Genomic DNA, 25,667 nt, shown 5'->3' with positions numbered 1-25,667 from the left:
TTGAAATACTTGTGTATTTTTACCAAATGTTTTGACATTTAGGATTTTTTTTAAAGCGAGGAGTTGCAATAAAAGTAAATCCTTGTGCAAAATCGCCCAGGCAAACCTTTGACCATTTTTTTCTTCATTCAACAATATTTTGATGCCTAGTTATACGTAGCTTAAATTGGCCACATTACGTGCTTGATTTTTGTAGAAACATTGGGTGGAAAGAGTATTAAAATTGTACAATGACTTTATCCCTTAAGGTGACCCCATACTTACTATGAAGGAAGCGCAATATCTCGCAAGAAATCTATCCAGTATTTGAGGAAGCCACTTTGGTCTAATTTGGGTAAAGATAGCTGGATGCACAGTTCGAGGGAGTGGTTGGTATCCAGCTTGATACGGTACTCTTCACACACGCAGAGCATGATCACAGCAGCTCGCAGAGGATCTTTAATGTACAAACTCTGAGCATTTGCATCCTTGTATACCCCTATCAGACTTCCCAACATGAAGTCCTTCATCATATGCCGCACCTAAAGTAAAATACAAAGTAGCTTAAAACGATTTGCACACGCCAGGACAGATTTACTACGCATCTGATGGAACTTACATTTTTATCATCAAAGTTCAAGGAGTGCCATTTTTTAGGTGTTCCTTCATGAGTAGACGGGTTTGCGTAGATGTCAAAGAACTGTTCCAGCTGTTTTAGAAAACCTTTCAAATTGGCGTCCGTCCAGGTCCTGAGTAGATCAAATATTGTGTCCAGCATTATTTGGCCTGCTATCTCACGGCCACGAATCTGTTGGTTACTCTGGTCATCCCAAAAGGCATCTTTCACTTTTTCATACAAGCGTGTCAGCTTGTTCTCTGGTGGTTTACCACATATGATGTCACCATATTGATGCCAGTCCCCTTATAAAGAAAATGTATTAATATACAGATGATCAGAGAAATCTAGGTAACAGGTATGAGTGAGGCGTGTTGATACCTTCTTCACTAAGGAGATGAGGTTTAACAAATAAGCATCTGTTAACAAAGCCTCCACCAGAATTCTGTTTGTAGATGTGCTCATAAACATGTTTTTTCTTCGCCTCCTGATAGACAACATATTTGTAAGGTATTGACTCAGACACGGTACTATGTTTTTCTGTATCCACACTGCCTTCGACCAAAAAACCATGGTCATTGAGATCCCTACAATAAGAAAAAAAAACAATTTCAAGAGGAGTAAAAATGTGTATTTTTGTCTCCTAAATTTTAAACTAATCATAAAAGATACAAGTACATCAACATTGGATGGTTGCAGGCCTACACAGCAAGAGGAACAATCTCATATTCAGCTCTTTTTGTATGGCATGAGTATTCCTCAGTGTCTTCATGTATTTTTTCCGGCACGAGAACTAGAATTAAACATGACCTAGTATGAGTTTAGTGTTATATTCAAGAAAGGTCAAGAGAGGATAAATTAAGCTAACCGTTTACTTTTCATTGACGCCCAAGTATGAACAGCATCTGCTACCTATGCTTTAAGTCTATTATGATCACGCCATTAAAATCTTATTGACCTAAAAAATCTTATTGACCTAAAAAATCGTGGGATGATAGTAAAAGAATATTTGACTGGCCTAACGAGGTCTGAGTGTTTGCTTCATGGGGAAGTAAGAGGGTTTGTTTTTATTTTCTACCAAGCTATTTTATGTAAAACACCTTACTTTGCATTTTTATATATGAAATGTGTTGTATTAATAAACATTATTTGGTTTGAGTAGAATTACTTGGTCACATTCAGAAGCACTGCATTTTTGTCCCATGATGCTAAAGGAGATCCCGCTCTTATGAAGATGTGATCCACGTCAGGGTCAAATTTGAAGTCCTTTGAGAGGACAGCATGGAAGTAAATAGTCAGTCTATTTCTGGAAGCGATATTTCTGCTCCTGCTTGAAGTGAAAAGACAAAAAAAGGAAAACATTATGAAAACTATTATATTATTATAATCGTTGCACACTCACAAAAAATATTAAAAATAAAAACTTGAAAGAGACAGACTTAATAGGTGCTGGTTGAGACGTTGAATAAAGTAAATGCTCGTTTTCATCAGGCATTTGGATTTGCAAATCTTCCACTGCATTGTCTGGGTCCACGCTGGAGCCTACGTCTGGAACGAGCACCTGCAGTCATATAAACACTCCTCTAAGAACCAAATCCAAGTTGTTAATGTGTATATAATCTAACCTTGGATGCTGATTGAGGGCCAAAGACCATTGATTGTTCCCCAGTTCCGAACAGCTTCAATTTCTCACCCTCATGTTTTCCTTGTGGCTCCTGATCCAAGTTGACATTCTGTTGTAGTTGCTTATTTATGGCTTGCTGGCCAGCGTTCTTAGTCCCACTTTCTTTTGACACTTCACAAATAATGTTTTCGGCTTTGGAGGCTGTGCCTCCACCTGAGTAATCATCCCAACTTGCTTCGTTGTAGCAGTGCTGAGTCTCACCTGTTTTATCCTTAGTTGTCTTTAGTGCATTATTCTCATTTTTGTGGCTATCTTCTTTGTCAGTCATCCCCAACGCGACTACATGTGGAGTTTCAGCCTGTGCAACATTACTTTTGATCCCAGCAAAGGAATCACATTGGTCTTCTCCTAAGGGGGACCTTTCTACAGGAAGAATGCTTTCATCCTCTGCAGCATTGCTCTTGATATTGATAAAGGAACCAGAATGGTCCTTTCCTGAGGAGGACACATCTCCAGATAGAATACTTTCAGCCTGAGTCGTATTACTGTTGATAATGATGAATGAACAAGAGTGGTCTTCTGTTGTGGAGGATTTCTCCAGAAAAGTGTGCAATTATTACTTGTAGGCAGGTGCATAAATTAGGGCACCCTTGTTGTTTTATTGATTTGAATAACTTTAGCGCTAAATATTGGAATATAAAATTTGTTTGGTAAGCTCATTGACCCTTGACCTACATACAGGGTAATGGGTAAATGGAAGAACACAGGCACAGTTTTAGTTAAGGCCCGAAGTGGCAGGCCAAGACAAATCTCATATAAGCACATGCCACAAACAGAGTCGCTTGAGGTATGCTACAGCATATTTGGACAAGCCAGCTTCATTTTGGAATAAGGTGCTGTGGACTGATGAAACTAAAATTGAGTTATTTGGACATAACAAGAGGGGGTATGCATGGCGGAAGAAGAAGGCAGCATTCCAAGACAAACACTTGCTACCCACAGTGAAATTTGGTGGTGGTTCCATCATGCTGTGGGGTTGTGTGGCCAGTGCAAGGTACTGACAATCTTGTTAATGTTAAAGGTCGCATGGATTCAAGTCAGTATCGGCAGATTCTTGCAAACAATGTTCTAGAATCAGTGACCGTGAAGTTGCGCCGAGGATGGATACTTCAACAAGACAACGACCCAAAACACTGCTTAAATTTTACTAAGGCATTCATGCAGAGGAACAAGTACAATGTTCTTGAATGGCTATCTCAGTCCCCAGACCTGAATATTATTGAAAATCTAAGGTGTGATTTAAAGCGGGCTGTCCATGGTTGGAAACCATCAGACCTGACTGAAGGAAGATGTTTTGTAAAGAGAAGTTGTCAAAAATACCTTCAACCAGAGTCCGAACCCTCATTGGAAGCTATAGGAAGCGTTTGGAGGCTATTTTTTCTGCAAAAGCAAGATCTACTAAATATTGATAGAATTTTTCTGTTTGGGTGCCCAAATTTATGCACCTGCCTACTTTTGTTCCAGCGATTATTGCAAACTTTCTGTAAATCCTATGAACTTCATTTCACTTCTCAGCTATCCTTGTGTTGGTCTGCTATTTGATATATTTAACTGAACTTGCTGATCTGAACAACCAATGATTTATAAAGGAAAACCTTGAAAATGATAAGGGGTTCCCAAACTTTTGCATACGACTGTATTTAGCCTTTTTCCCCCCCAATACATTGTTTTGAACATTGCAAAGTCTTTTTCTGATTTGTATTATATTGATGCACAAGAAAGTCTTCCACATCGTATATTTTGAGACAAATTTCAACAAAATCGCTAAACCTGCTCTCCAGACAAAAGCTTATTCTTCAGCACATTGTATTTCACTGTGTGACATTTGATGATTTGATACATTCTATGAAATAAAAATGACGCCAAAGCCTGTGTACCAAATATCAACAAATACACATCCCATTTTGAACTTGTCTCCCTCCCCCAATTACTTAAGATCATTTTTTTTATATATAAATAATGTTATCATGACAATGTGGAAGCAATTATTTTGTAAAAAGGTCACAAATTCTGCAAACGAGGACCCAGGCGTATTCACTTTTGGAGCAGACGACGCAAGGGGAGAGAAAACAGGAAGTTGATGCACTCATTGGATAGCTCCACCCATCCCTACCGCTCACCCAATCAAATTGCTCTGGATGTTCCTCTGGCGTTTTGGCGTATTTACAGTTTTTCATGTAGATTTTCATCAAAAGTGAACACGGATTATAAAGTGAGCTTCCATGTAAAAGATTCCTTAGCGATGTACAGCCAAAACTAGTTTTTTTGGGTTTGACACCTTGACTGTACACTGTAGTTAAAACTATTCGCTATATTTACTGGACATTACCTCTTTTAGTGTTATATTGGCTTCTCGCGCACTAAAATACTGTAGTCATTCAAATTAGGAACAACATGGAGAAACTTTCCATGGAATTAACTTAGGTCTTTGAGTCATACATACTCATGAAAAGAGACATATGTCCCCCAAGCCTGACCTCTGGTCTAGTGTGTAGTAACATAAAGAGTACTCACCTTTTTTTTAGTATCTGTAATGTCTACAGAATAGTTACTTTTAAGTGAAGAAGGGCCATCTGACAAATCTGATACCGAGGAGTTGGGTTGATTTTCTACATGGGGATAAGTTGAAAAGGTTTCATTTTCACAGATAATATATACATTGAACACGTGGAAATAAACAAAAGTGCAAAGTTTATTACCATTTCTTTATTTAGTCATCTGTAATTATTCCCTATATATCAGCTTCTGAGTTTTTAAACACATGATCAAGATATAACATCGTGAATAATCATGATTATGTGTTTTTCTGTAAATAAAGTGATGGCGCATTTGATGATTATTAAGAAACAGTTCAAGAAATTCAACAGAGGTTTCTAAATTTCTCCGAAATGCTTTTATGCATCTTTGCATTTGCTTTCTCAAATGTATCTTTAATCTTGGAGACTAGGTTAGCTTTCTTTGTTGCATAGCTTCAAGTGTCTCATTCAAACTTCGCAGTGTACAGTTCGCTTCAGATGTAGTAACGGGCACATTAAAATAGTTTGTTTAAAAATAATTTAACCAGAAAAGGTATGGTGTGGAGCCATGACTCCTGACCCAAACAGGTGGCAGATTTGTTTATATGTAACAAAAGACACAAGAAGGCCACGTGCAATATGCAGACGCTCCCCTACTTACCAACATTCGAATTACGAAAAATTGTACATACAAACATTTTTTTCGGGATGTGGAAAAATATCCGGACATTGCTGAAAGTTAGATTTTGTATTGTCTACACCTTTTTCCGTGTAGAGGACAGTGCTTCTTTCCGCCGCGTGGCACATTGAGAGCTCACCCAGCATCCACGCCGAAGAAGAAATCCGGCTCCACATACTATACTGTATCTCCAGCGCGCTAAGAACTTTTACATTTTTATTCTTTGATATCTCGTGCATCCATTCAATATGATTGGTGTAAAGTGTGAAGAAGAGGCGAATAGTTTCTTTTAAAATGAAAGTGGAATATGGAAGCTTGATGCGTTGAGAAAATGGTTAGATCGCTTTTTTTTGGCCACTTTTTACCATGGAGGAGGGAGTTGCCTAACTTCTGAAGCTCATCTTCCAAAAGTAAGTTAAACTTAACTTTATTAATATTTATAGAGCATATTATTTTCAAAAATATTTTTTTTTAGTACAAAACAGGTTACTTGTACAAGCCTTAGATATACTTCTCTAAACCTTAAACATGAATTTCATACAAAATATAGCACTGAAGCAACTTAGGAACAAATTCAACTTCGACGAACGATCCGTAAGTAAGGCAGCGTCTGTTCAGTACAACTTTCACCAATTTAATTTAGAAGGTCAACGTTTCATAGTCAAGCAGAAACACAGACATAATAAATAGGTCTTCAGGTTGTTTTGTGTTCCTGTTGGATAGTTAGTGATGGCAGATAATTTATTTGACAAAGTTCTGTTTTTGTCAAAACTCAAGACTTTGGTTATCAAATAATACTAAAGGTATTATTTGACAACCAATTGTTATTATTAAGATAGAAAGTGCCAACTGATTGTATTTTCACTCAAAGGTCATAACTTTACCAAGCTATTAAATCATACATAAATTTAAGAATGCTTAAAAAACCAATGCAGTAAACAACCATTATTTTATAATAATTGTTTTGAAACCCATCAAGAATGTATTGGAATTTAATTAATTCAGCCCCTTATTATTGTGTTATTCACAAATGGTACACACCATCCTTATCAAAACGCCCACATGCCATTAGAGTAGGCAGTGGGGCAATATTTGATCGTTAAGGAGGAAATAATGATCTAAATGAAAACCTAAGAGTAAGAATAAGACTTAAATCCTTAGTTTGGTTTCATGGTGCACATTTATTCAGCAATCTGTGAATCTTGCAATCATTTGTGTTTTATTATTATGTGTTTTTTTATTTAACAAAATTTGATTTTTAATAAAGGATGTACCTGACAAAGTCTCTCTGTTTCAAGTACGTATTCAACACAAAAATGGGAATAGCATACTGTATGTGCCTAAACAACTTGTCTAAACACAGACAAGAAAAGCAGTTAGATATTTCCCTCGCATCGTTTAATAAGCAAAACTTCTCTTACCTGTGCTGTTAACGGACTTGTCCGGCAACTTGACACCACACTGGCTGCAGAATTTGTCTTTTTTCTTCAAATCTTTATTACCACAGTTGAGACAATGCATCTTGATACTTGTGAAGATACGTGAGAAGCCAAAAAAGAATAAATACGAGTTACAAGCAGAAAAAAATGCTCTCCAGACCGATATTTAGACAGATATTTGAATCAGCATGAATTGAGATTAGTGTATCTAATCCTTCTAAAAACTATGAAAAAGAATACCATTATAAGTGTAACCGCGGTGTACGTGTCCCACCAAAGATCCACATTCACGCTGGACTGGATGATGAGGTTTTTATTAATACAGTTTCTGCAAATAGATGAGTCACAACATTAGCTTTTTCTGCTGGGTTTGATCTCTTTGATCTCTTTGTAGTTCTCTCTAGTAAGACTGACAACAAAGCATATCAAAGAGCTTTCTTTTCACTTTACAGAAAATACATTTTAGAATATCACAATACATTTTTACATCTTTACATTTTGAATGAATGAATGAAAACTTTATTTCGAACATAAAAATAAAAACAGGACAAAAACAATGAGTCAACAACGAAATAATGTCACACAACATGTTCGAAAAGGGGTAGTCAGAAGCAGATGCTTATTTTTCCTACCCCTCTATCTTCCCTATTAAATACATTTTATAGATAGCTCCTCTTGTGTCCAATACAACAAAATCTCATGGATATACTTATTACATAGGTCAGATATCAATAATTATAATAGTTACAATAATCACATATTTTATACACTAATCTTCGCAATACCCATCCCTCAACGTCATAATGCGCATAATGTCACTGCGGCACCAGTGATAATATCAATAAAAATAAACACAATACTTATAACAGTTCTGATGTGATAATAGCACAATAACAACAAGTTAGCCATAGTTTGAAGTGCAGTATTTCCAGTCTCCGTCATATCCCATTTTCTTCATCTCTGTATTCCGCCAGTAATGCTTTTTTGTATTTAAATTTCCTGAGTCGAGTAAGTACAGAGTAAAATATTGTTTTCCCAAAGAGACTTTTTGTTCGTTTTATAATGGTCTGTGATTTTGTTAAAACTTAAAAAATAAAAAGACTGACATTTGCAATACATAAATTAATTTATTAATTTTCTTTACCCGTTTAGTCCTGAGCTTAGGGTCACTTGGTCTACTGGAGCGTATTCTAGCATTCTTTAAGCGAAGGTGGGGTACGCCCTGGGTGAGTCGCCAGTTCACACGTCGAAATATAGAACCATTCACTTTCATATTCACACATATAGACAATGTATGGTGTCCAGTTAGCTTTCATGCATGTTTTGGGTGTAAATGTCAATAGGTCAATGAATGCCAGGCTGAATAATCGGCCATCACACATATTCAGACTGGATTTCGCTTGACCCGTCAATCCATGCCCTGCTTATCTGAAACCAAATCCTAAAAAAAAAATCTGAAAGCGCAAAAAGTTTTAAAACCGAAAAAAAAATGTGAAACTTAAAAAGAGATTGGAATCCGACAAAACTCTCTGCACTATTGTACTTACAGCGTTATTGTTACAGTATTAATGTGTTACAGTGTTAATGTTACTGTTTACCTGACTTGTTAACCTGACTGCCCATTTTGCACATCTGGTTAGCTACTCCTCTTGCACTATCGGCACTATGGTAAAATACTATACGTAGCCATAATACAATACAACTTTTACTTATATCTGTACATTCAAGGAAACTGTGCGGGTCAGATGTATCGACATTTCGTTCTGTATACACGTGTACTAGAATGACAATAAAGTAGATCTGAATCTGAATCTGAAAACAAGATTTGAATCAGAAAAAAAAGAAGTTAAAAATAAAAATGAAAGTGAGTCGTTCATTCAAAATGACAACCAAAGTTGATCAGAGTTATATTTTACCTGAAAAGGATTTACACGGTTTCCTATATTTCGAGTTCACTTTTTCAATTTCACATTTGATTTTTGCCCACTGTATGGTAATTCAAGGAACAATAAGCTCCAGGACATTGTCATGGACTTTGATCTTTGTCTTGACCTGACAGTTGCCAGCTATAAAAGAACAAATATTTACCGTAGTTATGGTTTTAGGGAATATGCTTAGAAATGGGGTCTGTATACAGTTATTACTTCTTTAGGTCATCTTCACGCAAATGTCCCTTATACAGGGATGTGATTTGACCAAAGTGAAATTATCTGAAAATTAGGCGGGGGTCTGGGGGCCGCGGGCACCCAGCTAGGTCGAGGGCAGTGCCCTGGTGGGGGGACAAGTGGGGCGAAGCCCCCCGGAGCTCATGGGTTTTACGTTTTTTTAAGTACTTTCAATGCACTCAGATGACAAAGAAATAGACAAAACAACAGCATCAATTTTCAATGTATTTTGAACTATCCCATATAAAATTACAGTTTAAGTCAACTCAAAATCAGTCACATTAAAAAACATTGGACTGCCTTTGCTTTTAAAAACTATCACTGAGAATATCATCATATCTAACTCATGTGATTACTAAGTTAACACATAAATCATGTTGAAGAGTTCAAATTTCATGAAGAAATAATTGTATCATGACCAAATGAAAAGTAATTCATATTAGAACATACCACAAATGTCTTTGTTATAGCAGAAGATGTTATCTATAAATGAAAGTACAATAAGTATAGGCCCTACAGTAAAGTGTTGGTGTAATGTACATGTTACCGCGGTGTACGTGTCCCACCAAAGATCCACATTCACGCTGGACTGGATGATGAGGTTTTTATTATTACAGTTTCTGCAAATGGATGAGTCACAACATTAGCTTTTTCTGCTGGCTTTGATCTCTTTGAGCTCTTTGTAGTTCTCTCTGGTAAGGCTAACAACAAAGCATATCAAAGAGCTTTCTTTTCACTTTACAGAAAATACATTTTAGAATACCACAATACATTTTTACATCTTTACATTTTAACAAGATACTTTTAACAAGAGATCGTATAGTGGATTTTTAACGTTTACAATGAATTCAACATGTTTTTCTTTAGTCTGAATTTTAACCAACATCATCCTTTTTTAATGTATATGAGAAAATAGGAATAAAAACAATAATGAGTATAAAAATGGGTACTTTCCCCCATTTTATCGTCATTTCGTGCGTGACGTTACATAATAGTTTTTCGAAAAGTATCTGAGTCAGTTTTATAGACAAGGTAGTAGTAGTTGTGTTCGAGAACCTTATAATAGTTATTGCACCTCACCAGCAGCAAATTTATTGCACACTGAAGTGCAACAAATATTAACGGCAAACAATATAATAGACAAACAATCAGCTGTAAACAATTAAGTGAGTTTAAAAATTAAATCTATCTCTCGCAACCGGAGCCAACTGGTCAAGTAGACATAGCCTACTGCAAGCAAGTAATTTGTTCTCCACATAAGTCGATCGTAAACAATATTAATTCTGTTTTACTCTATGGAATAAATGAAAATCTCTAGTCAGACAACTGCTCAAGTAGAAATATGCTACTTTGCTTCAAGTATTTCCACACAACAAAAGAAAACAGTTCAACAATATAAAGGGTGTTTAACAACTGTTCAAGTAGGAATCTGCATTTGCACTTCTCAACCTCTCAATAGCGCTCTTACTCGTGATATTACGGTAGGACGTTCTCCGTTGTGTGATGTCATTTCGCGTTGACATTGCCTGTTTTGCTTTATTGTAGCGGCTCAGGAGGTAGAGCGCTCGTCTTGGGATCAAGAGATTGCAGGTTCGATTCCCGGCTCCTCCGTGTTATATGTCGAAGTGTCCTTGGGCAAGACACTGAATCCCTAATGCCCCCAATAAGCAGGTAGGCGCCTTGCATGGCTGCATGGCCGCTATTGCTGTGTGAGTGTGTGTGTGAATGGGTACGTGTGAAGCACATTGTAAAGCGCTTTGGGAGGTCTTCATTGACTTGAAAAGCGCTATATAAATGCAGACCATAGACGACGACCGTAATAGGTTGAATGAGAGCCGTGTTCACGAGAGAAGGCTCTGATACATTTTTAAAAAACTAAACATATATAAAACATAAAAACATTTTATAGACACATAGATTTATTTCATATATTTAATAAAGACAAATAGTTTTAGTTGATTGTAAAGAAAACAAAATGGCTGTCACATCAGCCTAACGTCTCGACAGGTAAGGATGTTTCGGCAGAAAACCGCGTCTTTTAAGTGAGCCCAGCCAAAAAGCCTATCCTCTAAAATAAAAGAGCCGGAATTCCCATCACTAAATGTAGGCGTTACTGGTGTGGGTGGGCGTGCACAGTTTTCACGTGACGTAATAGCTATGAAATATATAAATATAACTTTGTATAAATGTGAAAGACACGACGGACGAAAGATTGTTTGTGGCATTCAAGCTGTGAGACAGAAATATGCTGACTAAAGCCCTGCCTTTCGCGGTTCTCTTTGCCCTGTCGCTCTGCTGTGTAACCACGGAGGCGTGGTACAAGCAGATGGCGGGGCCAAGTTACTACTCCGTGGGCAGGGCGTCCGGCTTGCTTTCGGGTATCCGGAGGTCACCGTACGCCCGCAGGGGTGCAGACATAATGGAGTCTTTACTTAGTTCCTTTCCTGAAACAGAAGTGCTGCGTATTATCCTGAAGGTCAGTGTCTTATTGTCTCCTTGGGAAGTTGATTAATTACAGAGATCGCTCTATTTTCGCGGTTAATGGGGACCGGAACGACCCGCGGAGAGTGGAAATCTGCAAAGTAGTGGCGCACTTTTGAAATTGTTTTTATTGCCAGCCTTCATTACAGCCGACTTACTGACTGAGAAAGAGAGAGCGTGAGAGAGAAAATAGAAAACAATGTATTGGGAGTTATGAACTACAGTATTCAAAATGTAAATAGTTTTAATTTAAAAGCAGAGAAAGGGGGATAAAGAGAGAGAGAACAAATTAAAACCCGGTAAGTATTTTAAATTAGGGGGGGCGGGCGCATCCTGAAGCCTTGCCAACTGAGAGCTGGCGAGATGCCCGTTTAGGCGGCATGACAAAAGGAGTGGGACACAAACTCTTCTGGGCGAGATGCAGGGAGAACATAGAGCAGGTGTCTGGTCACAGGACAGTATCAAATACGCTATGACATGAATTAGCTAATCGGCATCAAAGATCTCAAGTTAAGGGGTGCTGGCCAATCGGCCTGAATCTTGGCTGTCCGAAACGTTCCTCAACGTCATGTGGGAAGCCTCCGTTGTTTTTTATTTTTATCACTTTTCGGCACATTACCTAGTTACAATTACTTCATTTGAAAAGTATTTGCGTTACCCACCAGATTACTTACACCCAAATGTAGCATGTTACTTTGAAAGTTGCTATTTACAAATTACAGTATATATTCAAACTGAAACTGACCCCTTAAAACTGATTAAAAATAGACACATAATAAAGAAATGGAAAAAAAACATATACACTAACCTGTGGAAGCAGTGAAGCCGTCATATTTCTTGGCTTGTGCAATCTTAAGAGCCTACAAACTAACAGTTGAGACACTCCATATCCATTTTGTCTACGAACCACTCAAATATTTCCTTCTTGATTTCTGGTCAATGTCTAAGACGTTTTTTTTTTCTTCAGGCACGGTGTATTGTAAAAATACATTTACAAATAAACATGTGTGACTCTTTACGGATTAACATAAACTGTCACAATGTAGTTTTATTTCCAACTAAGATGTCAGAATGTCAATTCCCTTTGTGATTCTTGTCCGTATGAGCTTTCCTCACATGGCTTAAACCCCTTCTATTTTTTTACATTAAAGCGAGGAAGGCAGAACAATACACATGAAAAATAAATGCTTGATCAAGTATAACATTTGTTAGTGTACTGCGACAATGTTAGCAATCTACGATGACATTGTCATCTTCTAACAGTGCCCGAGATGATCTGAATTAGAGCAAAAAAGGGATAGACGAATAAGAAACGAGTTTTTGAAATTATTGTTTTTATTTTGCATACAATACTTGCTTTATGGCGTACGGTTTACGAATCCCTTAACCGCATGGGTCGGCGGGGCACCAATGAGGAAGCAACACTGGATAGCCTTCTCAGCTGTTGACGGTCCCTGGCCTGGTCTTGGGTCGTGGCAAAGTTGGCACCAGTCCGTTCCTCATTGTGGACGGCCCAGTTCTTTTTCTGTCGTCTCTTCCTTCTCCCTTGGACTGTGGCCTGGACAATTTTTTGGTCAGTCCTGATGATCTTGTGACATGAAGTTTCTGTCCGCGGACAGTTGACAATAGTTCTTAGTAAGGTCCAATGTGCCCCTTAATGGTGTTGCACACTTTTTGTATGTCACATGGGCTAGGTAACTGATGCCTGGAAGTTTCCTGTAGATTCACATCTCCAAGGCCTGGATTTTCTTTTTCAGTCTAATCCATGTCTGGCAAGCGTAGAGGAAGATGGAAGTAACCAGCATTTGCATGAGTCTGATCTTTGATTCCAGTGCTATGTTCTTGTCCCTCCAGATGTTTATAAGTCTGGCAAGTGGGGCTGTGGTTTGAGCTATCCTGGCCATGACTTCTGGTTCTGACTCCTCTTCTGATATGACAGCTCCAAGATATTTAAATTTGGTGACAGGTTCTAGCTCTCTGTGGTTGATGGTGATGTTTGTGGTGATACCTTGGCGATTGTTGGTCATTGATTTGTTTTTTTCTGTGTTGATTTCCATCCCACCCTGGGTTGATGCTTTGTCCAGACGACTGATCAGATCTCTAAGTCCCTGTAAGGGCTAACAGTTTGAAATAGTCAAACCTATAAAATATGGGAAATCCTTTGAGTCGACATGTATGTAATTGTCACTAATCTCTAACATGTATTGAAATCTTCGCAAAGATAAAATAAGAAAACAAGGCCATTTCAACATCTATTGTAAAAGTATGTACGAAGCAATTTAGTTCTTAGAACTACGTAGCTATCACTTTTAAATAGGCTGGTTTTAGACCCTCTATGCAAAGCATCGGTATAGGGTGCATACTATATTCACAAAAACAAATGTTTTCTTTTTTTTTCTACAGCCCACCTGTATCAGAGACATTCTTCCCAACCTGCTGAGTTGTGAACTCTCCTCTGACAAGAAAACAATCACCTGCAAAGCCGATGTCATTTTAGCTCCCTACTCGGCTGGCTGTGTGGAGGACTAACATTAAGCTATTTTGAAGTGTATGTTTTTGTCATTTATTGTTCATGTAAAAAGTTGTATTCATCAAATCATGTGGTAAAATGCATCTTTTTGGAGGTGTAATTAATTTTGATTATGCATTCCTACCTACCAACACTACTGTATTTTTCCCCTTAAAAATGCCTTCCTTTATGGTGGTTGGTGGGGAGGGAACTCCCCTTTTCGAAATGTAAACAACAAAATCTTGATACAAGTATGTTAGTCTACAGCTGCTTTATTTTGAATCAGGACTTTATGCGTTAATAAACCGTTTCAATAATGGCATTAGATTTCCATTTTGGTATGAATTGGCCATTTCCAGTCTTAAACTAGCTCATGTTTTTTGTCATTTAAAATCATGGAGATGGATTTTGTTTCATATGTAAAAAAAGGAGAGCTAACACTTTTTAATGTCAAAAGTTTAGCATGTATTCACATTTAATTCAAGACGTAGCAAATTTGAGTGTAAATTAAAGCACACTGTAGAAAGCAAAGAAATGGTTTCTTTGTGTGTTCAGTAAATGTGAATAATCTTATTTTTTTTAATATTATTTTGCGTTAGAATTGTTTTTGTCATCGATAACGTGGTGAAATCGTTTATGAGATTAAATATAAACACACAACAAAGACTTTAAAGAGAAAAAGACAAAATAATGTTAGGATAAAAAAGCTAATTATTAAATACATGCCGAATAACAAATTAACTTCTGGAAATTTGAAAATGCAATGCAATTACTCATAATTGTAATTCAGATCTTTTTTTTCCCCAATAATCAAGAACTTCAGTGCTAAAACTTTGCCCATATAGCTCTCCGAAATGCAGTCTTGTATTCAAATTATTTGACTACCTAACTAACTCGCATCCCAAATATTTTCTCTCCAATTGTCACTTTGATCCAGCTGTAAAAGTCAAACATGTTTTTGGTATTTCACAGAATGGAATTAATTTTACAAAAGGCTTCCCATATGTAAAAAGGTTATCAGTAAAGAACAGTACTTGTACTTTAACGGGCATACAGTCATTTTAGGAGTGCTGTTTCATTTTCTTTTGCTGTTCCTTAATAGAGAAAGCAATGTTGACAATGAAATCTCCCTTTTGTTAGTTCAGTTGTTTCACCACCATGCGTCACTTGCAACAAGGTCAGAATGACAGATTGTAAATAGAATTTTGCTCACTGCTAACTTTGATTGTGTTCAGAAATAATTATAAGACATTACTTGGACAAAAAAAAGCTACTCAAAATGTGTTCACTTAAAAAGTTTACCCCATATTGATAAAGGTGCTGTAGGTTATATTTTTTTACTGTCCTTTATTCCCGAAACTCCAGGTGAGTTCAGGCTGATGAAGTTGTATCAATTTAGTATGTAGTCGGTAAGAAAATAATCCAACACCCATAGCTTTCAAGAGTCAGGCAAGTCTGGTACGATGATTTATACTCCAGCATAAACCTGCACAAATAGGATGTAGTACTAGAATTTCTTTTATGAAACACTCGAGCAATATTCAAATCTTTTAGTAGAATGTGGGCCTAATGAAATGTTTGCACCCCAAACTAAATCCAAAAAAACATGAGGTTTGACATGGAAGCATGATTAGTTTTCCATGTACAGAAGAACAAATTACCAAACATCATAAACATATTTATTCAAAACCATTTAAAAACATCTGAAATCAGATGAATTGATCTAAAATAGTTCAAAATCTAAAGGAGCTCAGTTGTTGAGAGGTTCCGTTTCAAAATCTGCTCCATGACGACCTGGAAGACCACTGTGACATTGGATGTATCTGTGGCCGTAGTGAAGTGGTGGAAGATGGATTGATCATCAGCGCCACGTTTGGAGAACATGGTGGTGATGTGGTAAGCCGCGGCATCCACATCGGCATCTGCACCTGCAGTTGGACAACAGTCGACAAAGTTCATCTAGCATAATGCATTTTAGGGCGTTTACTAGCCTACTAAGTGTCTTACCCAATGTAGTAGGAGTTATGAACTACAGTATTCAAAATGTAAATAGTTTTAATTTAAAAGCAAAAAATGAACTTCACTATGATTATTGCAGTCTACTTTTACAACTTCTTCAAATGAAATTTTCTGACTACTTTGCCCGGCACTCCCAGATTTAGGTTTGGGATTAAAGTATGAACAATGCACATATTAGAATAATTCCAGGATTTTAGAGAATTTACAACACATGTCACAATATACTATCTACACTCAATTCTATATACAGTAGGGCACACGCAGACAAAATGTCTGCAAAAAAGGACATTTGTGTAATTCTCTTGGAGGGAAGCAGAATGTCATACACCATCTCTCCGAGCATACAATACCTTGAAAAGTGGAAATGTACAATCTCAGGTGTCTTCCAGAATGGAGTATCTTCTTCTGGAAAAGGTCAGCTTTGTTCATGAACAGAATCTGAAAGATGAAAAAGCTAAATTGTACACACAAAACATTCTAACTAAAATATGTAACCACTCAGATCGACAATGCCACTATTTAGTCTTAGTTTTAGTTTTACAGCAGCAGATTTTGAAAACAAAGCTGCGGATTATTGATATTGCGACAAATTGTATTTTCTTCTTCAGTGTACTGATGCCTCATGCAATTAGAGCAACATCTTGCAGAGAAATATCCCAGGTCTTCCATTTAAGTGTTTAATTTAAATACAGAATCCTACATTGCATTTATTTTGTTTTAAGAACAGTTGAAAATTATGTCAAAGAAGAATGTCCACCACCTGTAAAAGAACACTAGGTCCATGTTTCAATTAATAAATAAATATCTTGACAATGCCTCTTGATTACATACTTAACTATTATTCCCCCATTTAGTTATTTCGTGCTGCTCAGAAACAAAAATATAAACAAAACAAAAAACGACAATCAGTAAAATTACAAGAGTATGTCATACCTGTCAACCTCCAGGGCTCCATGCCCTTACAAACTCGTATTTTCCCTCACAAAATACAAAATAATCTTACACCATTTTTTTTTTCAAACGTGTTTATGTAGTTTAACATGTTATATTGTACATGTGTTTCGTTATATCATATATATTGTTAATTAACATTTTGTTGTGAGATACTGAGTTGCTCGTCATGAATGATGTTTAGTATAAAAAAGTTCAAAAATGAAGTAGCTTGGAGGTTCACTGTAGAAGGAAAAAATACATGCAAATATAATTAAGTAGAATTTTCTTATTCAAATTATAAAAAAAATTCTGCATTAAACAGATTAAAGGGATAGCCACAACCTGTTTTTCTTTTTTTCCTTTTATTCTTCCTTTTTTTCTTAACTTCTTTATACAACATAATAATTCGTAATATAATGCATCAAAGCAAGTGAGCCGTTTGAGAGCCGTCTCTCTTTAATGAGTTGAGCCGAAAAAGCCGTTTCTCTAAAAAGAGACGGACTTCCTTTCACTTCACAACTACCACGGAATAATGCATGATGGGAAATCCCCAGGCAGCAGACACACGCGCACAGTAGCATCAAACCGCTCGCTTCCTTTGCAACAAAAAAAACGATAGCGAGATGGAGGCTACCGCGGCGAACTCGTTTGACTTGATTGATTTGCCGTTTCGTGATAGTCGATGTATACCAAATGGTACCCATAATTGATAAATTTGCATTTTTCCGTACAGATTTCCTTGTACGTCGTACATGTCGTAAAATGCATAATAAACATACTTTGTACGGCAAAAACGTACAGGTTGACAGGTATGGTATATGCAGCAATTTGTAAGAACGTATGCTATAAAGTAGATGGGCCGCACGCATTCATCAAGTGTTACATGCGCATGATTACAAAAAACATTCAGTACATGAAAAATAAATCCCCCCCCCCTACCCCACCTTTGTAAATAGGCTTTTCAAAGCCAATCATAGCACAACTGAGAACCTAACAAGCTCCTTTTGATTATCTGCCAAAGGCAGACTGCGTACACGAGTGATTGAGTTCAGAATTTCAGAGTGACACCGATTCAAAACTAAATACGTATAATTTCATAAGCGTATGACAGGGGTCTTTAACCTTTTTCAAGCAGAGGGCTACTTTTTGTCACTAATTAGCGCAAAAGACACTCAGTTTGATACACGTTTTTACCTAATTAAAATGTACCTAATTATTGGGAGTTAAATAGACTACCGTGGGCACCTCGTTGAAGAACCCTGTGGTGTATGACTTACTCATATATACCAGAAGTAGTCAGATTTTCCTCTTTTTTGGTCAAATTTTAACTGAGCATAAAGCGCTACCTGTTCAGCCATTTTGACTATTTAACCACCAGTTACGGTCTTAAAAATCAATGGTCGGGCGTTACATTTCCTGCGTTTGGTCGTGTGGCTCTCTCAAAACAGAAGGGTCTTTGAGACACGCAAATGTCACTTTCGGTTGATGGCAAATTTAAAGTTACATTACTGTATGTAACTTTCAAAAATAATACTGTTTAAAGTTTTACCAACTCGTGCGTCAACATAAACACTCACTCACTCACTCACTATCTATCGAGAGAGACTTTCACTTTAATATTAATTCAACATTCATTTCAATTTTCTGTGCATCTTCTACTCCGCGACAGACAACAATCATTATGGCAGCAAAGCAAGTTTAAATGCTCAGTAGAATTTCAGGCAATTCATTAAAATCACTAAAAAAATGACATTGTCAATTGATGTTATGGTGATGAGTATTTGTGCCAGACGCTTAACTTGCAAGTTACGACCAGCATGGATTAACCCCAAAGTCTGCAACCTACCACTTGAGTGAGCTTGAAGACCGGGTTGGTGCAGATCGACGAGAAGAGTCCACAGCTTTCCTCGAGTCGATTCTGGAGCAATTTAGAGATGAACAGCGGGATTACAAGCTTGATAAGGTTATCTCAGATCTTAACATACCAAAGTCGGGTCTTCCGGAAGCAACATATCATAACTGCTCAAAGCCACTACAAAGAGTAAAGCCTGGATGCCGTCAAAATAACGCAGCCATTTCCTCCGCTCGCTCTGCTGACCAGCAACGTCGTACAACCTGTCGACAATTATTATTATTAGCATAGGAAACAGACAGCAGACATTACCCTCACGATAATGAGAAACCAAAATTTTATTCAAGAAGATTGGAAAACTCATTTGGGAATGGCTGAAGCTGGCATGCAAAATGTTTTTTTTCCTCTGTCTGACTTCGACCTATTAAGGATAACTTTTGACTCGTATCTCAACTTTAATTGATTACTCTCATTACTCTCAAATGTAAAATATGAAACTCATTGTTCATGCTGTTGGCAGACCCACTTTTCTCTGGCTGAACAATCAATTCCAAACTATAGATAAAAAAAGTTTCAAAACATAATGCGGCATTTAGCGTCACCAAGGGGCCTTGGCAACACAGGTAATGAGTTTTCCGTTTGTGTCAGAGTGTCTCCGAATGTGTCTGTGATTGCACTAGTGCATTTATCTGTTCAGGTTAAGCTTCAATTTCCGTTAAGTGTTAAATTTGATGGCGTCCAGACAATGATAAGTGACAGCCGCAGGGCAGAGTAGGGCCGATTTTGAAAAAGGTCATTCAGTCAGAAGAACGCAGGGTTCCTTATTTTCAATATATCACACACATGTTCATGGATCAAGTGAAGTACAGCCTTTATTTTTTTTCATGACTTGAAGTCGTTGGAATAAAAATTTTATTTAATTCTCATGGTAAATACGTGGAAATTTTATGTAAAAATTGTATATTAATATTTCTATTGAGCATTTGTTCCGTAGCAACATGCACAATAAATAGAAAGGACAATTACAATATGCCATAATGACCTTACCGGAAAATAACGTCATGAACCTGGAACTGCGTCTCGATGACTCCACAGGTCCTTACTCTCACTCTGAGAACATCTTGCTCAGTGGGGGTGTAATTGGGGGCGAATATTCGACTCATGTTTTCAAAGAAACTCAAAAGGGAAAACATCACAACAACAATTTATTAAAAGAAAGCAGAGGACTTTTGAAATAATTTGTATTGTCTGCAAGGACTTTTGGCACGGCTTGGGTCATTTAAATACAGTATTCTATTGTGCTTACAGTAAGTCTACCCTTACACTTCTACCTCAACCTACGATTAGGCAGCTAACTGAGTGAGAAGCCGCAATTTACTTTGTTCAAACCAGTGTCCCGACAAAGCCCGAGGTGAAGTACAACTGCAATGTTAAAAAGTGAAATAAAAAAATGCTGTCAAAGGGAAATGTTTATCAATATTTCAATTCGAAACTTATCAAGCTAAAAATGTGACACTTCAATTCTCCCTCTCTTGCAAGTCGCTTGAGTAAAAAGCCAACGCAGAATAAGGTTACTTAAACAAATTAAGATCACATGAAAATCAAAGACCAAAACATTTTAGCTTTTCTCAACTTGTCCTTGGTTACTGGATTTGTATGGATAACTGAGTGCCTGTAAAATGACTTTAATTGGATGATTGAAGCCTGGTACAGGTGCTCTTCTGCCTTGTGTAGGCCTGATAGTTTTTTTTTCTTTGCAAGTTTGAAACAAGCGACTGTAGGTTACTCACTATAGGGCAGAGTCATTAAGTTCAAACATGTAACCTCTGGCTGCAGCCACTCGGACCCCATAATCGGCCCACAGCGCAAAGAAAGCATGAGCCACGAAGGGAAGCAGCTCTTGATCATCCCCCAAACACCGGCTACATGACAGGATGGCACGGGCGTGAATCTAAAAAAGGAAATACGCACAATGATAGAAGTTGTTTTTGATCAATGAACAGAAAATATAACAGAATCAGGTTATGGGAAGGAGAAACTTGATTGTTGACTTCTACTGAGATATTTAAAGGGAAACAAATTTATATTTGAACTATCATACTCCACCCACCAGCTGCACAATGTACAGCATTGTGTTTATAGTAACGTCTGCCTGGTACAGTATTGCCCATATTAGGTAAGCTATCAATACTGTCAACAGGCTATTTATTGTGTTGTTCTGTTTGCCATATTTGCTCAGTTCAGCTTCGTCAATTAGCATACATTTCAAATATTTATTTCTCAAACGTTGTGAATTTTGCTTGTACCTTGTTGACACATTTCTTGATATGTTGGGGTTACAAGCGAAATTCAGCTAGAAAAACAAAATGAAGAGCATTTTGTTAAATGAAGGTACAACTGCTAAAGTACTAGCAAAATAAGAACAACAAAATTGGACATTTTAAAAAAAAAGGCTATATTGCATTGACCTGTTAACATTTAATTATTATTATTTGTTGCATCAGAAAGATAAGAGGGGGGCTAGGGGATTCTTGTCTTTTGACAAAGTGGTGTAGAGCCCAGCAACAAAATGAGTTGGTTTTGAGCTCATATTTCATGTTTTATCATGTATTCTTGGGACATTTAATTTCAGGGGTTCAATTTGTATTTAAAACCCACCTTGTTCTTTTTATTTGCCAGATTTATCCTCAGCATGCCCATTCCTTGGAGGACAAACTTCATGGATGTGAGGAGGTTGTCCAGGACTGCAGGCTTACATACAAGTAGTGCAGAACATCATTTAAGAAAGGCAAGCGGTGACAAAAAGCCCTCTTTATATTGTGTATTGGTGAAATTGTCAACCTTAATTCCACATGTTGCCCATTTTTAAGGGAATAAGCATACCTGCCAACTTAACCGCTTTTGCCCTTTCAAAATTCGTACGAACCAAATCTTGACTCAACACTAGTATTTGAAGTCTACAGCTGCTTTATTTTGAAGCGAGACGAAATCTATGTGCGTGGATAAACCACTCCAACAATCAAGAGATTTCACTTTCGGTGAGATTGCGACTTAAAGCAAAGTTGTTTTAATATATTCTGGAGATGGATTGAACTTTAAAAAATACAGTGCGTGATGGAACCTCCTGTGTGGAGTTTGCATGTTCTCCACGTGCTTGCGTGGGTTTCTTCCGGGCACTCCGGTTTCCTCCAACATTCCAAAAACATGCATGTCAGGTGAGATGGCCGGTCCAAATTGTCCCCAGGTGTGAATGGGTGAGCGAATTGTCCGTCCCTGCGTGCCCTGCGACTGGCTGGCCACCAGTTCAGGGTGTCCCCTGCCCACTGCCCGGAGATATTTGGGGCGGGCTCCAGCACCCCTGCAACCCTACTGAGGATAAGCAGTGCAGATAATAGATGGATGGATGGATGGATACAGTGCACAATAAAATCTTTGACTTTTCAATGTCAAAAGGTTGGCATGTATGCATAAGCAGTTTTACAATCTTGGATTATGTACATCACTGTGATAGCTGTGATTGCTTGCATTTAAAAAACATCTTAAGCAGTAATAAAGATAAAAATGAAAACACTAGCTCAATGGTAACAAGAATAGAATCTATACAACCTTGAAGCTAATAAGTTCTTGTTTGGAGAACCCCTGACCGTGAATGATCTTGATCTGCTTAATCAAAGTGCTCTTTCCACTCTCAGCAGCTCCTAAAATAGATAGACACAAAATCTTCTCTCCCCCATAATTTGACTTTGCCTCTTCCACAAACATCACATTTCCATGACTACGGTACCCAAAAAGAGGATTTTGACCACGTTCAGCTCATTCTGAGCCTGCTCTGAGATGTCTTTCTCTATTCTGGAGCTTCGCACTTTGGCCTTTTTGCCTTCCTGAGTGACATCTTGGCGAAGGCACATTTCCATGCACATCTGAGGAGCCATATATGATTTTGTAAGATCAGATCAGGTTAGTGATGTTGAGTAAAAATTAAATGATCCAATAAAAATTGAATCCACAAATTCTCAATCATGCAAGTTATATGTGTTAAGGAGACTGTTTATTCTTAAGCGCCTATTGATAAAACAACTTCATTCATTAGGGAAAAATGAAACAAAATTGATTTTATTAATAACCGAAAATACATTAACTACAATATTAACGAGCAGCATGTCTTGAAAAAAATACTCATTGGAGAGATTTGCATTTATTTGACATAACACAAGCTTCACTGGTACATTATATCATATTAATATATACATATACATATATATAAATATATATACACACACACTCACAACAATTGTTTTCCAAAAGAATATTGCGGCTATGGGTACCTTAAAAAACAAAAAGCTTGTGTGGTTAGCAAAAAAATTTTTTAAAAATGCGGCTTGGTCACTTTTAGTTTCCATAATTTGTGCTTGGTAGCATTTATTTTTTGTTTCACTGAATACGGGATCTTTAGCACTTCCCTCGTGGCTCCCTGGAGCTTTTTCAGGGATGATCAAAATAGAAAAAGAAGGGGAGGGGATCATGTGTTTTTGTCACTTTTGAGGTATACGTAGAAAGGACAAATACAAATATTCTTTGTTTTCCAGTGCTGTAATACTTTTTATGGTACACAATGAATCCCCTTTGCGTTTTCATGAAAAGAAAATTAAAAACACACTTATATATGGCTTTACATTTCTAGCTGCTCAAGACATGTGTTCGCTTTTTTTGGCCCATTATGGCTCTTTGAACATTTTAGGCTGCCGTTCCTTGCACTGCACAATGCAGCAACATCTAGGGGCCAAATACTACGGATTGTCCCTTTCAAAAATTATACAATTATTACTAGTTTGAAATTCAATCGATTACTTTCTATTCAAATTCGGTAGGAATGATATCTTTGGAGCAACTGTTTAAACAAGTCACTTCAAACGAACTTGGTGTTTTCATTTGTATGTAAAATTAAATTAAAATGAAGTTGGTGCACGACAAAACATTGGTGTCACTTTTTTTTTTTCAGCGTTTGCAGAATTTCTTTGACAGAACAAATTAAAATACGGGTTATTTTCTTCTTTTTTTAAAAAAAACAACAACAAAAAAAAAACAGTTTTGTACATTCGTCATTTAGTCTTAACCTCTCAAAGAATTTTCTTTCTCCTAAATAAAGCAAAGCACTTAGTTAGAAAACCCTTTGGGGCCTATTCAAATATCCTTAACCGCTGGGAGGTGACAAAAACGACGATTTTGGGTACCTGTAGCGGAGTTGGAAGGATATTCACGCAACAAAACATGGCTGTTATTGGATCCGCTTTGTCCTGTCGATCCATTTAGTGTCATTCGGCATAGGAAATACACACACTTTGAAACCCCAAGATTTTCTTTTGTTACAGTTCTCAGACAAGCCATTCTTACCATAGACGTAATGCCTAATTGTGCTCAAATGGAGGCAGGTGCGAGGAACCACGATTGCCACAAAGACGATTGTTGTGCTGCAAAAATAATTACTGCACTAAATTTGTATTTAATGTCAATCAGATCACGCCCTAATGTCGTTATGTTGTGCATTTCATCTTTTTCGTCCATTCAATTTGTTGACTAATTTCCAGTGATATTGTGGGCGCAGAAAGGGATGAATAATGTCAAACGTGTTTTGAGCACTACGTATCTAAGGACTATATATATATATATATATATATATATATATATATATATATATATATATATATATATATATATATAATTATGAGTGTAATAAAAATGAAAATTCCTGCTGAAATACGTTTATATAGATTTGTCAAATTTTCTTAGGGGAGGGGGTGACCATATTTGGCCATGCTCACTCTCAGTATTAGTTTTTTTTTTGTTTCATGTTTTGATTAATGTATCCAACAATACCTTCAATAAACATTTATTATTATTATTTATTTATAGTTTGTGTATAAGTGTCCTGCAATGACGAATCCAACAGTGCCACCTGCTGGTGTGGGGTAAGGGTTTAGGTTAGCCTCTGATTTTATGACCCCGGAATGCGGATATTGTTAGCAGTCTCCACCGCGCTGCAAACGGTAAGCCATGCAAACTCCACACAGGAGGTTTGATCTCATGTCCTCAGAACTGTGTCTTACACGCAATAACCACTGCACTGCCATGATGCCCAACAGTTAAACCACAACTGACAAATCTTACAACATATACAGTAATTTAATTTATTTTTTCAAGCTGTTTGTATTTATTTTCCTTTTGTTTCTTTCGCCATTTATGTTAGTTTTGCCGTACGTTGTACTCTACTGAAATGCCAATTTCCCTCATAGATGTTGAGAACCAGCGAAGGTGCTCATCACATGGTGTGTGTATGTTGTGTCGTTCATTGCAGGTAAATTGTTCCCGTTTTTACACTCGTTATTATTTTGTATCTTCACAAATATATAAAAAGGATGATGTTGGTTAAAATTTAGATTAAAAAATATGTCGAGTTGAATTAATTTAAAAAGTTAAAACCTCTGTTAAAATGTATGTAAAAATTGTTGAAATGGTTGATTTTCGAACTGTATTACATGTCAACTGAAAAGAACAATTTGATATGCTTCGAGCAGTCTCGAGCGCTGCTAACAATGTTGAGAACCAGCGGAGGTGCTTATCACATGGTGAGTGTATATTGTGTCGCTCATTGCAGCAACTGTAATAAAAGCCTCATCCAGTCCAGCCTGAACGTGGATACTTGGTGGGACGGGTACACTGCGAGTTACATATCTATAGATCAAATTGTTCGAACAATTCGGGTAAAAAGAAAAGTGTTTTGGTTTCAATGGTTCATAT

General features: G+C 37.1%; 3 protein-coding genes and 1 long non-coding RNA gene across 6 annotated transcripts in view; 2 read left to right on the top strand and 2 right to left on the bottom strand.

Moving 5' to 3' along the window:
• The window catches only part of LOC148373838 (E3 ubiquitin-protein ligase rnf213-alpha-like), a 79,139-nt gene extending 71,911 nt beyond the window's left edge, over positions 1-7,228 (bottom strand). The window contains exons 1-8 of the mRNA XM_088329606.1: positions 7,154-7,228; positions 6,896-7,002; positions 4,794-4,888; positions 2,035-2,156; positions 1,764-1,922; positions 977-1,182; positions 599-900; positions 265-521 (exon numbers count right to left, since the gene is read on the bottom strand). Of these exons, the coding sequence (XP_088185732.1) occupies positions 265-521; positions 599-900; positions 977-1,182; positions 1,764-1,922; positions 2,035-2,156; positions 4,794-4,888; positions 6,896-6,995 (1,241 nt within the window). The 5' untranslated portion in view covers positions 6,996-7,002; positions 7,154-7,228. The remainder of the gene's footprint in view (positions 1-264; positions 522-598; positions 901-976; positions 1,183-1,763; positions 1,923-2,034; positions 2,157-4,793; positions 4,889-6,895; positions 7,003-7,153) is intronic.
• A 4,095-nt stretch (positions 7,229-11,323) lies between these two features.
• LOC148373837 (neuropeptide B-like) lies at positions 11,324-14,103 on the top strand. The gene is made up of 2 exons (XM_088320653.1): positions 11,324-11,554; positions 13,963-14,103. The coding sequence occupies exons 1-2, from the start codon at positions 11,324-11,326 to the stop codon at positions 14,086-14,088; spliced, it is 357 nt and encodes a 118-aa protein (XP_088176779.1). The 3' UTR covers positions 14,089-14,103.
• A 1,622-nt stretch (positions 14,104-15,725) lies between these two features.
• LOC148373836 (guanine nucleotide-binding protein G(o) subunit alpha-like) lies at positions 15,726-24,459 on the bottom strand. Of its 3 annotated transcripts, XM_088329604.1 has the most exons (11): positions 24,264-24,459; positions 24,104-24,166; positions 22,657-22,792; positions 22,479-22,570; positions 21,531-21,623; positions 20,663-20,823; positions 19,920-20,048; positions 19,006-19,135; positions 18,867-18,938; positions 16,438-16,525; positions 15,726-15,996 (listed from the first exon to the last, which is right to left on the bottom strand). In XM_088329604.1, exons 1-11 carry the CDS (start codon positions 24,264-24,266, stop codon positions 15,809-15,811), a joined length of 1,155 nt encoding a protein of 384 aa, XP_088185730.1. In that variant the 5' UTR covers positions 24,267-24,459; the 3' UTR covers positions 15,726-15,808. The 3 variants fall into 3 exon arrangements, with proteins under 3 accessions (XP_088185730.1, XP_088185731.1, XP_088185729.1); XM_088329605.1 differs by lacking the exon at positions 24,104-24,166; XM_088329603.1 differs by lacking the exon at positions 24,264-24,459 and having other exon boundaries at positions 24,104-24,257.
• A 379-nt stretch (positions 24,460-24,838) lies between these two features.
• The window catches only part of LOC148373834 (uncharacterized), a 33,866-nt gene continuing 33,037 nt past the window's right edge, over positions 24,839-25,667 (top strand). The window contains exons 1-2 of the long non-coding RNA XR_015849850.1: positions 24,839-24,916; positions 25,163-25,224. This is a non-coding gene — a long non-coding RNA (uncharacterized LOC148373834). The remainder of the gene's footprint in view (positions 24,917-25,162; positions 25,225-25,667) is intronic.

This window comes from Urocampus carinirostris, chromosome 1 (genome assembly GCF_059441175.1).
Source record: "Urocampus carinirostris isolate Australia breed hairy pipefish chromosome 1, RoL_Ucar_1.0, whole genome shotgun sequence".
NCBI lineage: Eukaryota > Metazoa > Chordata > Actinopteri > Syngnathiformes > Syngnathidae > Urocampus > Urocampus carinirostris.
This window is presented reverse-complemented; position numbering and strand designations above follow the sequence as displayed.